This window comes from Chelon labrosus (assembly GCF_963514085.1).
Source record: "Chelon labrosus genome assembly, chromosome: 15".
Lineage (NCBI taxonomy): Eukaryota > Metazoa > Chordata > Actinopteri > Mugiliformes > Mugilidae > Chelon > Chelon labrosus.
Window position 1 is genome coordinate 14,573,748 of NC_140348.1, and position 13,255 is coordinate 14,587,002.

Sequence of the window (13,255 nt, forward strand, 5' to 3'; positions counted from 1 at the left end):
CATGGCAAACCATATCCGTGGCCGAAGCAGGGACGCAGTTGAGAGCCAATATTCAAGTTTAATTAATTCTGAAAACAAACAGGACCAAGTAAAACAAGTAAGACTGACAGACACAGTAGTGAGATGACCAAAACATTTAAATCTATTCCACTTCTGCTGTTTATAAAATGTTACTTTAACGGGTGCCACTATCTTAAAAACCCCATAAAAGACATCTGACGCCAAAGTGAAAATTGATTTTCCTTGAAGAGGCTGATAGCCATGTGAAATTGAATTATTTATGGTTCCATTAGTGGATTGGACTCACTGAGTAGATAAACGTTGTCGACAGCTGCAGAAGCGTGCTTGTACCGGTAGATGGCAGTGTCCAGCCATATTTTAACGCTCATACTTGAAGTTTATCGATGCGCATTCCACAAGCGCTGAGTGCGTAAACGCAAAATGCAGAGAACATGTATTTAATAGAATATGTTTTGCGCAAATGAACAAATGTTCAAAGAATCAGGAAGCTGTTGCTAAAGGCCGATGATACAGATGATAACGTTGAAACTTTAGGAGTAAATTAGTTATGTATCGTCTCTGAGATTAGGTGTAAAAAAAAAAAACAGAGAACGGAGCAGCAGAGGTTTTATTTTTTACCATTTTTAATTATCGCGCATACCGAGTTAAAAACGCAAAGCCAGCACTGCTGGATACATGCGCATTTAAAATACACACCTCGTTTTCCTGCTGTTCAAAAGTAGAAACATATTTCTTCTAAAAGCTGAAGAAAATATTTAAAACGGAGTACAGAGGGCAGTTCATTTGGTTCTATTAGAGGGGTGAACTATATGAAAAGTACACTATTAAATCTCAATCTCTTTGGTGACTTCGTTGGAACTGTCCACATGAGTGTGGTGCTGAAACAAAACAACAAAAATGCATCTTAAGTATATTTACCTAACTACAGATTTCCTTAGAATATGTTATTGACAGTCAAAAACCTAAATGTGTGCGGCATTGCAAGCCTTTATCGATTTTGTAAACATGTCTTCTTTAAAACCTAAATCGTTGTTGTCATTTAAAACTGGGAAGGTTAATCAAATGTAACAAACTGGTTCAAGCATCTTCGTCTCTGCTTTGAAGTAAGTGACCGGACAGCAGTATGCACTCGGGATTTTGTGGTTAATTAGCATAAAAGATCTGCTGGAGAGCAGCAGGACTGTGCGTCACAGCCATCGGCGAAGATGGGAGGGGGAAGGGGGATACCTATGGGAGTCAACAAACTGCAGAGTGTATTCCTCTCACGGCCGACAAAAACCAGTCCGGCTGATGTGAAATGATGACTTAGCTCACAGCGTTACAGGTGACTGGAGACAGCTGGGAGCATCGGGGAGCCGGAGGGGAGCAGCAGACGGACCTTAAACAGCCAGTGCGCTGGTGGAGCCGGCACTCTGAGCTGTAGGTGAATCCCCAACCTGTGAGCGTTTTCCGGGGCCAGCACGTCACCTGAATGACGGGATATGAGAGAATGAAGCAACTAGGGACGACGGGGATAAAACGAGTCCAAGTAACGAGAGTGGAAAAGCGCGTGCGATGACGGACAGCGCAAGGGAGGTAAAGAGGTAAAGCAGAGGGAAGTTGTCTAGCTAATTAAGACTCACTCATCTGGATAAGAAAACAAACTAATAGAACAGATGTGCCAAGCGTGCGTAATTGTGTAACCGAACCGGCAAAACGGATTTTCTTTTTCAAAAAAGCAAAACTTGAGACAGAAAGGGAGAAAATCATGGAGCCGGAAGGGACAACAGAGGGACAGACTTCTAACATGGCACAATCTGCCGCCTCCAAATTGTCCCAGATGGGCGAAAGAACTAAACAACTGGGCAGCGCAATCCAAGACCCAGAACGACAGAAACGGATTATTCTAGTAATAGTCTGCACAGCACTTTTGTTAGACAACATGCTTTACATGGTAATTGTGCCAATTGTACCAGATTACCTTGAAGGGCTACAGAATGCAGCGGATCGTGCCCAAACTGCTGCACCTCACAGCAACTCCACTAACAGCACCGTCAAAGTAGCCCGTGGGAACTTCGACCTACAGATAGGAGTTCTTTTTGCCTCCAAGGCCATCCTGCAGCTCCTGGTGAACCCATTAAGTGGTCCATTTATAGACAGGGTCGGGTATGATATCCCACTCTTCATCGGACTCAATGTCATGTTTCTCTCCACTCTAATATTTGCCTTCGCTGACAACTACGCGACTCTGTTCCTGGCGCGCAGCATGCAGGGCCTCGGCTCTGCTTTCGCGGACACTTCGGGGATAGCTCTGATCGCAGACAGGTACACAGAGGAGACAGAGAGAAGCAAAGCGCTGGGTATTGCCTTGGCTTTCATTTCTTTTGGGAGTCTCGTGGCGCCCCCCTTCGGAGGGGTCCTCTATGAGTTCGCTGGGAAGCGGGTGCCCTTTCTGATTCTGGCCTGCATTTGTCTCGCTGATGGTATTTTATGTTTGATTGTACTGAAGCCCTTCTCTAACAGAGAAAGAGAAAACATGCCAGTGGGCACCCCCATGTACAAACTTATGATTGACCCTTACATAGCTGTAGTGGCTGGCGCTCTGACCATCTGTAACATCCCCCTCGCCTTCCTTGAACCCACTATCGCCAACTGGATGGAGGACACCATGCATTCCAGCCAGTGGGAGATCGGCATGACATGGTTCCCTGCATTCTTCCCTCACGTCTTAGGTGTATTCCTCACAGTTAAACTAGCAGCCAAGTACCCTCACCTGCAGTGGTTTTATGGGGCAATAGGTATGGTTATTATAGGTGCGAGCTCCTGCACAGTGCCAGCCTGTAAAAACTTTGGACAGCTCATGATCCCCTTGTGTGGCATATGTTTTGGCATCGCCTTCGTGGACACGGCACTCCTGCCAACACTGGGTTTCCTGGTGGATGTGCGACATGTGTCAGTGTATGGCAGCGTGTACGCCATCGCAGATATCTCGTATTGCGTGGCTTACGCCATGGGGCCCGTGGTCGCCGGAGAGATAGTGCACAACCTGGGGTTCGCTCAGCTCAACTTGGGCATGGGGCTCGCCAATGTACTTTACGCACCGGCGCTCCTCCTGCTGAAGAACGTGTCACAGATGAAGCCTTCTTTCTCCGAGCGAAACATGCTCCTGGAAGACGGCCCGACGGGACTGTATGACACGATTAAGATGGAGCAGCGGGAGAAGAAGAGGAAGGGCTTGTGTACAACGATCGACGAGAATGGCATTGAGACTTTTGCTCAACGGTCGTACTCAGAGGAGGAATCCTCAGGAGGAGAGTATGCGTAAAAGACCTTTAAACTGAGTGTCAAACTATCAAAGTGCCCTGTAGAGTTGTGTGTACCCCGTCCGAGTCAATCAATTGCATAACACGATTAGGATTGTGTAACAACACCAATTATTCGCTTCTGGTGACAATTCCTTTGGGTTTTGTCAAACCAAACGGTTTTTTGCAGTAGAAAGGCGCTCGCTGGCGTTTCTTCATTTTAAAGTGAGCGTATTGTGAAAGATTTGCTGAGTTAAATGTCTATTCATTAACAGTATGTACCGCTGTATCAGACTCGTATTCAGGGATTGTGTGTAAACGTATTTTAAGAAATGAACTAAAGTAACGTATGCGTCTTTCACCGTGTTCTGTTTTTATTTTGCTGCTAAACTCAATATGCAATATCGTATGTCACAGGACAGTTTGAGAATGGTGGAAATCTGCGTCTTGTTGTTTGTTTATTTTGGATGATGTATTTCTGGAATGCGTAGCCTCAATGTATGATCTGCGACTGTACATACATGTATATTCATGTACATAATTAAATCAATATTATGTGAATCACACTGTTTATTGAAATCTCTTATTTAGACAGTACATTCAATTAATTTATTGTGGTCTATGACAAACGAACATAATGATCATAATTATATGATAACATTAAATTTATTTATAATGGTCACACGTTAATTAAATAATCGAATATTATACGTTTTAAGGCCTATATTTTTGTAGGGATCGTCCTTATAATGAAGGAGAATGTAATAATAATTTAATTTAGGGTCCTGTGGTTGATATTCTATAGAAATAGTTTGTCGAAACCTCTTGTCCAAAATGCAAATGTTTGAACACAAAATTAAAAACACAACGCCAATTAATTCAGATGCAGCGAGGTGGAAGCACCGCGTGCGCCCAAATTGGTCTACGAAAAGTGATGAAGATTCACCAGGGGAAGAAATCTGTGTGAAACGAGTCCTAATTGTTCTCCTGCACAGTGTGTGGGCATCTGAGGCGTCGTGTCTGTGTCTAAATAAGGTGTGGTGAAGATGCGATGTGCCAAATAAACTTCTGGGCGAATGGCAGGAGTTCTGGGAGGAGCCTGGCTGCCAGGAGGCTGAGGTACCCTCTCAGCATCTCTCTTGAGCCAGCGAGGGAGTTGTGTTCATGCCATGAAGGGGGGACAGAAAGATGCTTAAAATGATAAAGCATCGAAGTAGTGACATTTTTGAGAAATGGATTCAAGTAAAGATGGACCAACATAAACTTACTGCCTGAACCACAGAAGAAGAGGGTGTTTTTTTTTTCTGGCTGGTGAGTAAAACATTTAATTTGTATCATGATTAGTTCAGTTTGTTTATCTAGATTGGGAGTAAGAGCATGTTCACATCGAATGCGCAGGACTGCGAGCTAATTCTGAAAATGACGGCGCATGTGTTAAGATCTCACAAGTTGCGCACGTTTAGAAACAACAGTAATCTATTTTTTATTAGCTTTCTGTGTGCATGCAGTTTGTATTTCACTGTGATAGGCATTCATTTCAAGACGCGTTCACTTACTGTATCACTGTATGTAATTTCATTTGTAGACAGAGTCTGTCTCATGAACCAACCTGCTTGACTGTCCCTCTGCACCGCCAACATGCCAGTTCTGGACAGAGAGCCCTCTAAAGATTTGGGGGCCGGAGATGTAAATATCTTATGCTTAAGTTTTAAGGAAGAATAATATATTTAATCTGGAAATTAAGGTTTTAAGATTAAGGATTGTTAAATCAAATACTTAGAAGTCAACAAAATATGATTAAGGAGTATAAGGTGACTTATATAAGAATCATGTATGAGATTTCATTAGAAAGTGACATTTTAAGTCTGAACTGAAAACCTTAGCAAGTAGTTGTTCTCAATTAAGAATTTAAGCTATAGCTGAACAGAATTATTATTATTATTATATCATTATAATGTATGGAAAGATTTAAAAGTTTTAAATGATGATGTGCCCTCTCAAATTAATAAAAGAGAAAAAAAATGGTGATGAAAGTTTTCATCCGCCATCCTGTCTAGCGTCTCCCCAAGCTGCCGCTGCCCAACCTGAAGGACACGCTGGACATGTACCTGAGGTGCATGAAGCACCTGCTCACAGAGGAGCAATTCAGCAAGACCCTAAATATAGTGAAGCAGTTTGGAGCCCCTGGAGGAGTGGGAGAGCTACTACAGAGCAAACTCGCAGAGAGGAGGGAGAGCACGGCAAACTGGGTAAAAGACATGATGGGTTGACAAAAACCAAAGATCAGACACTGTAAAGATTAAGTTATAACTGAAATTTGCATATTGCCATCTACTGTAGGTGTACGACTACTGGCTGAATGACATGTACCTGAACAACAGAGTGGCTCTGCCCGTCAACTCCAGTCCTGCGATGGTCTTCCCACAGCAGAACTTCAAGGCTCCCATTGACTCTTTAAGGTATGAGATGCTGCACAACAGAGAAACACGAGTCATGAAGGAATCCTCACAGCGTGTAAAGACAAATACACTGCAAGGGATCAATTTTTCCAGCCTTGTCCCTCGTTACTCAACCTCAACAACAGACCGCGAGAAGGAACAAATGGTCACGTGTCGTAAAAATCTAAAAGTTACAAGTTGATAGTCAATTCTTGATTATTACAGCATGAAGATTTGAGAAATGACAGTGAGCTGTATACAGTACATTAATTAGAGATCAGCTTTGATTGATTATTGAACACGTCCTTGCTACAAACTGACAGATAGGGCCATTACCCAGAACACCTTGAAGGTTGAGAGATGCTGGGAGGGTTAATAGATAATGAAAGGTTTGGTTAGCATGGTATTGATCAGGCACTGGCTTAACCACATGATTTACATAAAACATTTAGGTTGTTAAGAGTGAAACAACTGCATGATAAATTTAGAACAAAAGGATGCATGGGTAGGGAAGGAGTGACCAAGTGTTTTCTGTCCTAGGTTTGCTGCACACTTGATTTCAGGAGTTTTGGAGTACAAGACACTTCTTGATGCGTAAGTCCAAATACACAGAGAATTATCTTCACCTATGGTTCATGTTTAACAAAAAAACAATTGACAATGTTAGGCATGTCTGTGCGCAGCCGTGCTCTTCCTGTGGACTACGCCCGCGGCCAACTGGCAGGAACCCTTCTGTGCATGGAGCAGTACTATCGGCTCTTCACATCTTACCGCCTACCAGGGCTTGAAAGGGACACATTAGTGGCCCAGGAAAGTAGCGTGATGCCAGAACCTGAACACATCATTGTGGCTTGTAAAAACCAGGTCAGCCACTTTATATGTGGATAAAGTGCCAACGTTTACACTGTATGCGTCCATGTGATCAGGAAAGTTAGTCAGCACAAACATTACAGAGAAACCAGAGGGACGGGGTTCACTGAAAACTGTCCAATCTGTCCAGTTCTTTGTGCTGGATGTGGTGATCAACTTCCGCCGACTGAATGAAAGAGACCTGCTGACTCAGCTGGAGAAGATTGTCAAGATGGCTGCCAGCGAAGAGGAGCGTCTCCCTCCTATAGGTCTTCTCACTTCCGATGGACGGACAGAGTGGGCAGAGTCTCGTAGTGTGCTAATGAGAGGTACGTTTTTTTCAGATTTCTTTCTGACTTCCAATAAAAATACACTTTTAAGTCATCTATGCAATGTATGCAGACTCGTTTTTTCCCTATAGAGTCTACCAACAGGGACTCTCTGGACATGATTGAGCGCTGCCTGTGTCTGGTGTGTCTGGATGATGCCAGCGGTCCTGAGCTCAGCGACACCACACGGGCCATGATGATGCTGCATGGAGGCGGGGTGGCCAAGAACGGTGGCAACCGCTGGTACGACAAGCCAATGCAGGTCAGTGAACACAGTTAGGAAGTAATTTTGGTGTTTGTCTCCTTCAGGTTTTGCTCACTGTGCACTAGACCACTACACTGAGTCTGATATTGAGGAAAAGAAGAAAGATGGAAGTATGAAAGGAATGCAGATTAATCAATTCATGCTCTAAGTTAATTGGGAAAATGATATGACCGTACACATTCATGTTCATCTCTCACAAGGCTTGTGGATGTAATTTGTCGATCTCATGCCAAATTAAGAACTTATATTTTAAGAAATTCAAGCGGAAGGCCAACATTTCCATTGGTAATGTCATTAGCACGTTCTTTGATACAAACAGTCTGATGACGAATTCAGGGCATTGGGTTTCTCATAGTATGATTCATATTAACTACCTAGAGAGATGGAGGGAGGCTCTAACCTTAAATAATTTCTTCACTTCTGGGGGTAATGTATGGTTGAAATTTATATGAAGGAATGTGTCAAGGCAGTGCATTGAAGACTACACAAGTACAGGGATGAAAGTGCAATTGCAAATAAATTTAATCTCACATTATCTAATATTCCAGTTCAGTTCTCTAAAAAACCCCATTGAAATTACCGTTTCCGTGTCAGTTTGTTGTAGGAGCTGATGGCTGCTGTGGAGTCGTGTGCGAACACTCGGCATTTGAAGGAATTGTCCTTGTGCAATGCACAGAGTATCTACTGAAACACATGTGAGAAACAAGTGTTTTGTTGACACATTATCCAAAGAAAATTTACACTGAAGTAAATAAATAATATTATTTTCCTCTGAGCCATCAGGATTGGCAGCCCTTCAAAGCTGGTCAGAGCTGCAAGTGTGAGCGAGCTGCCTGCACCACGTAGACTCCGCTGGAAATGTACTCCAGAAATTCACAAACTTCTCACCGCTTCTGCTGACAAACTCCAGAGGTTTGTGTTCACTCTGGTTTCTCTGCAGTTAAAGACATTAATCATTATGAGCTAGCGGCAAAACGTATTCTCATCTCCTCAGACTGGTGAGAAATTTGGACATGAACGTCCACAAGTTCTACGATTACGGGAAAGAGTTCATCAAGAAGCAGAAAATGAGTCCAGACGCCTACATCCAGGTTGCTCTTCAGTTAGCCTTCTACCGGTAACAAAAGCTCAACATTGCAGGATTAAATTCTCACACATCACATTAATGCAGCACTTTGAGATACAGTAGTTTCTCTGTGGATTGTTGCAGGTGTCATGGCAGACCAGTATCGACCTACGAGAGTGCTTCTATACGTCGTTTTAAGGAAGGCAGAGTAGACAACATTCGTTCAGCCACGCCTGAAGCCCTGGCCTTCGTCAAAGCGATGACTGATGAGAAACTCAAGAGCACAAGTGTAAGATGCTTTACTGTGGATGTCACCGTTAAAATAATGAAGCAGCAGTGAGTTTTCTTTGCTTTCAGCTGTGCCGTCCAGTTTTATCCTGCTGCCTGTGTTGATGTTTTCAACATGAAAAACTGTACAAACTATAAATAAAGGGGTTTATTAGCCAAGTATTGATTGTCAGTCGCTTACTTCTGCAGGATGCAGAAAAGATGGAGATGTTACAAAGTGCCATAAGTGCACAGACAAAGTACACTATTCTGGTAAGTATTCTCCACATGCAGATTTTTATTTTCAGTGATAAATAACTTTATTTGTCATTAAACATACTTTTTGATTGCCAGGCTATAACAGGGATGGCAATAGACAATCATCTGCTGGGCCTGCGTGAAATTGCACATGAAATGAAAATGGAGAAGCCGGAAATATTCAAAGACGAAGCCTATCTCATCAGTAATCAGTTCATCCTCTCTACAAGTCAGGTAAAAAGCGATTTCAAAGTGATGGTTTTCATATTCTAAAGTGTGACCTGATCCTATGAATTTGTGCGTGTATAACTAAGTAACAAGAAGCTCTCGGTAAAAATACAGAGATATGTTTGAAAGTTGGATATTGTGGCTTTGATTCTTAAAACAGAAAATACACTAATTTACGGAATAGTTTGCTAATATTATATCTTTACGTATATTAAAATTGGAATTTATTAAAACTATGTAATGCTTGTAGAAGTCTGTTGGACTGTATGTTAGCTTTCACTACAAACCTTCCTTTTTCTAATAATAATAATTATAATGTGAGGTAAGGATGTTTGAATTATAATTGCAATTTCCACCTTCAGCAGTTTACCACTCTGGTACAATTGTCATTAGTTTAGTAATAAATCATTTATTTTCCCGTCAGGTCCCGACCACTGTTGAGATGTTCTGCTGCTACGGCCCCGTGGTTCCAAACGGATACGGCGCTTGCTACAACCCTCAGTCAGACCACATCATCTTTTGTGTGTCCAGTTTCCGCGAGAGCCCACAGACATGCTCAGCAGAATTTGTCAAGTGCGTGGCGCAGGGACTCCTGGACATGAGGGATCTGTGCAATAAATGCAACGTCGGCTCCAATCCGAGCGAGCAAAGAAAGGCTCAGACGCTGGAGACGCACACACAAACGGAAACAAACTGCCAGCACAAAACACCGCAGAGACCATCTGACAAGGCCAACAATCAGCAAATGCTCCCTCAGGTCCTGGTGAAGACGCCAGACCAGACTACTGTGGAGGCCCAAACCCAGACTTCATCACAAGGAGAGGCGCAGGATTTGAAGTACGGGAGGAAATCATAAGAAATATCAGTTGCTGTTATAATGGTTGTGGTGCAGTTTTAAATGTGTGTACCAGTTTGTTGTAATACTGTATTCTTCATGATTCATTCACACAATTTAGACGGTAACTGTGGTAAAATTTGTTATGTAAAGGTGTCTTGCTGTGTGATGTAAAATGTATCTAGTACTGATGAAAATCTAATTGACTTATTCTAAGAGAATAATATCAGTATCAGTTATTTGAGTGGAATTGAAATGTCGACGGTGTAAGAATTAGAGCCAGATTTGTGCTTTCGATTGTTGTTTTGCACAAGACTGAGGCATCAGCCAAAGAAAAGAATATATGTTTTACTGGAAAATCACTGCCAGATTTTAAGGAAAGTCTGAAGATTCATTCTCCCATTTCCATGCCTTGCGTCCTTTTGTCCATGACACCCGTCAGTCAGTTTGACAGAGCAAAAGTAGTCTGTGAGCTATGACAAACGGCTGCTTGTCTCACTATGTCAATCTGCAAATCGCATGCTGCTAAAGATTATATGAAGATTGTGCAGCTGCAATCTTCTATGCAATTTCTGTTTGTATCGTCTTTCCTTTCTGTTGTACCATAAACACATGTGGTGTTACTAAAACATCTGTTCCAAAAAGTGTCCTCTGCTTTCCACATACTGGGACTCACACTGTGCTTGTGTATATAATTAACTAAATGTAATTGTGCAATATTTTAAAAGGGTAAAAAAAGGGGGCTACTTTTGAGTTAATGAATGTCAAAACTGTGTATTTGTAAATTTATGAAAAGAATATATCAATTAAGTTATTTATTTTTGTATGGTATAGCCTAATGTTGCAGGTTGTAATTGTAAGTTTTAAAAGTAAGTATATATTAAAGCAACCAGAGGTGATCACCGTCTTTATGACTGTCAAGGTATTGTATCAGTGGTATTACTGAAGATTAAAAGATACAAACTGAAATCAAATCAAAGCTTATATTGATTTTGTTTATACAGCTGATAGATAGTGCCTGTTTGTGCTAAAAAATATATTATAATTGTTACTTTACACACACGCTTAGTGGACATTACAGACACCGAAGACTAACTATGGTATGATTACAATTTCTAATGTGAAAAACATGAATTTATTCAAAACTGTGCCAGTGTTGGCCAAAAGACTAATTTCCACCTTTCGTGTTGTGAAAAATGTATTTAATGCTACTGTGGAATAAGTCATCATGAACTATTTTGTAAAGTGGACCTAGAAATTAATCATAAAATCTGGTATTACATATAATATAGTATTATATGTGACTGGTGGACAGCGGGGCTAGGCTCCAGCACCCCCTGCAACCCTTCACAGGACAAGCGGTTGCAGAAGATGAATGAATGAATGAGTGTGACTGGTGACCTGAAACCTAAGGAGGTGCCAGCACAGGCAACCAGTCACTACTCTAACTAAACTTGTAAGAGACTATATATAAATTGATTCAAGCTCAGTTAAGATAGAGGGAAGGTGCTGACCATTGCTGCTTGGCTGACGTGGTTGAGAAAGAAGTCCTTCTTCCTTTGCAGCTATGATAACTTTTTATTTTAATACAAACAAGCGAAAAACTCACTGAAACAGTTTTGTTTTGCTCTAGACATTCAAACCTGCAGTGTGCTGATGTTTTAATTCAACTATAACATAAGGTTTTCTGTGTGTCTTCTGGTTACTCTGGGAACGGTTGTGTTGCAGACTCTCTGGGCATGATATCACAGAGGTAGGCCAGGGTTGAATAATAATTATCATTATTAGTTATGCAAGCCCAGTTTCTATTTATTTTACACAGTTATTGCTGTTTTATTAGTGAAATGTATTTCTCATTCCGGAAATGTTCTTTGCTAAAGGAAATAGCTTCTCCTAACAATGTTTTCCAGTATTTCCTGGAGCAGAGCATGGCTGATAGTGGGCAAGAGTTCAAGACGACACTTTCTCTGCACTGACTTGCAGTGAACTTATTCATATTTTCATACAAAACAATCGTCTGTTTTTGGTTTCCAACGAGTTTGCTGTGGTCACTCTATCTTCCCAGCCAAGCTGTTTAGAGCTACATTTAGCCTGTTAGTACTTTGGCTCATTAATGTAGCACACGATTTTAAGCCACTAAATGTCATGGAGTTTATTTTTAAACTCAGTATTTCCACAATTTATTCCTTATATGAGTAAACAAACTGAGCTGTTCTCTTGTGTCCGATAACCATGATGTCTGCTGTAGCTTGTGTGAACGTTGCCCATGGTGACCAGCGACACAACAAACATGCCGGCAAATGCGCGCGTGACACTTTTCTACGGACCTTATGAATCCAGCGGAGTGGTACAACACAGGACCTTCCGCCTGCAGGGTCTCCAAGGTATGTCTCCTCCACCAGCCGAGCGGCTACCGTCACGCCGTCTGCCTTCTTTACAGCTACAGGTGAGGTCAAATTTGTGTCCATTACGTCCGCAGCCGCTCTGAGAGCGCGAGGGCACCGGTGCGTCTTGGAAGAAACGCGCGAGTGGAACACGGTGGAGCTCGTGGTGAGCGGAGAGACCGTGTTCAGATGTGGCATAAAGGTGCTGGAGTTTGGTGGGTTTGGTGAGCTTTAACAGTAGGCGCCACGGTGATGTCAGTCAGTCTTACAACCTGCTGTGTTTTTGTTTTGTTTTCTGGTGGTGAAAGGTGGAGATGGAAAACTGGATCCTGTTTGCAAAGAGGCTGTTTCTGCTGTGGAGAACGCTCACTGAAGAAGGCCAAGGAACTCAGATATTTTCCCACCCAATTCAACCAAACAAACTATAGAGATTAGTATTGTGTATATTACTGATCAGGCATAACATTATGACCACCTTCCTAATATTGTGTCAGAGAATGGACATGGTCCTTCTGAAGGTGTCCTGTGGCATCTGGCAACAGAAAGTTGTTAGTGGGGGCCTTTGGGTCCTATGAGTTGAGGGGAGGGGCCTCTGTGGATCATCCCACAGACACTTGATCAGTTTGGGATCTAGTGAATTTGGAGGCCAGGCCAACACCTTGTGCTGTTTTTCATTATTTTTTTTAGTTGGTGTGTGTCTGTGTCAGTCTGCATCCTGCTGGGGATGGCTGCTGCCATCAAGGAGTGTCATTGCTATGGGGTGGGGGTGCCTGGTCTGGTCTAGGTGGGTGGTACATGTCTGAGTAACATCCACATGAATGCCAGGTCCAAGAGTTTCCCAGCAGAACAATGAATTGTCACAAGATGGTCAGTGTTAATCACTTCTCCTGTCAGTGGTTTTAATGTTGTGGCTGTATATATGGATATATGGATTCAGATGTGTGCCGATTTGTAAGGAAATGTCCAAAATTAAAGTAGAATATCAAGTAAGGTGGAACTGCATTATCTTGTAGGTCAGTCTATTAAAATTAGGG

General features: G+C 42.2%; 3 protein-coding genes across 3 annotated transcripts; all 3 read left to right on the forward strand.

Moving 5' to 3' along the window:
• Positions 1-1,382: 1,382 nt before the first annotated feature.
• On the forward strand, positions 1,383-3,573 carry slc18a3a (solute carrier family 18 member 3a). Its single transcript, XM_084562375.1, has one exon. It carries the CDS (start codon positions 1,769-1,771, stop codon positions 3,323-3,325), a length of 1,557 nt encoding a protein of 518 aa, XP_084418501.1. The 5' UTR covers positions 1,383-1,768; the 3' UTR covers positions 3,326-3,573.
• A 1,367-nt stretch (positions 3,574-4,940) lies between these two features.
• chata (choline O-acetyltransferase a) lies at positions 4,941-10,005 on the forward strand (the record flags this gene model as incomplete). The annotated part of the gene is made up of 14 exons (XM_084561502.1): positions 4,941-4,988; positions 5,360-5,551; positions 5,643-5,761; positions 6,281-6,334; positions 6,424-6,604; positions 6,741-6,918; positions 7,011-7,180; positions 7,778-7,878; positions 7,967-8,095; positions 8,178-8,300; positions 8,394-8,538; positions 8,727-8,789; positions 8,871-9,008; positions 9,427-10,005. 14 exons carry the CDS (start codon positions 4,941-4,943, stop codon positions 9,856-9,858), a joined length of 2,073 nt encoding a protein of 690 aa, XP_084417628.1. The 3' UTR covers positions 9,859-10,005.
• A 2,098-nt stretch (positions 10,006-12,103) lies between these two features.
• On the forward strand, positions 12,104-12,594 carry cUnh10orf53 (chromosome Un C10orf53 homolog; the record flags this gene model as incomplete). Its single annotated transcript, XM_084561079.1, has 3 exons — positions 12,104-12,221; positions 12,317-12,436; positions 12,530-12,594. 3 exons carry the CDS (start codon positions 12,104-12,106, stop codon positions 12,592-12,594), a joined length of 303 nt encoding a protein of 100 aa, XP_084417205.1.
• Positions 12,595-13,255: the final 661 nt, after the last annotated feature.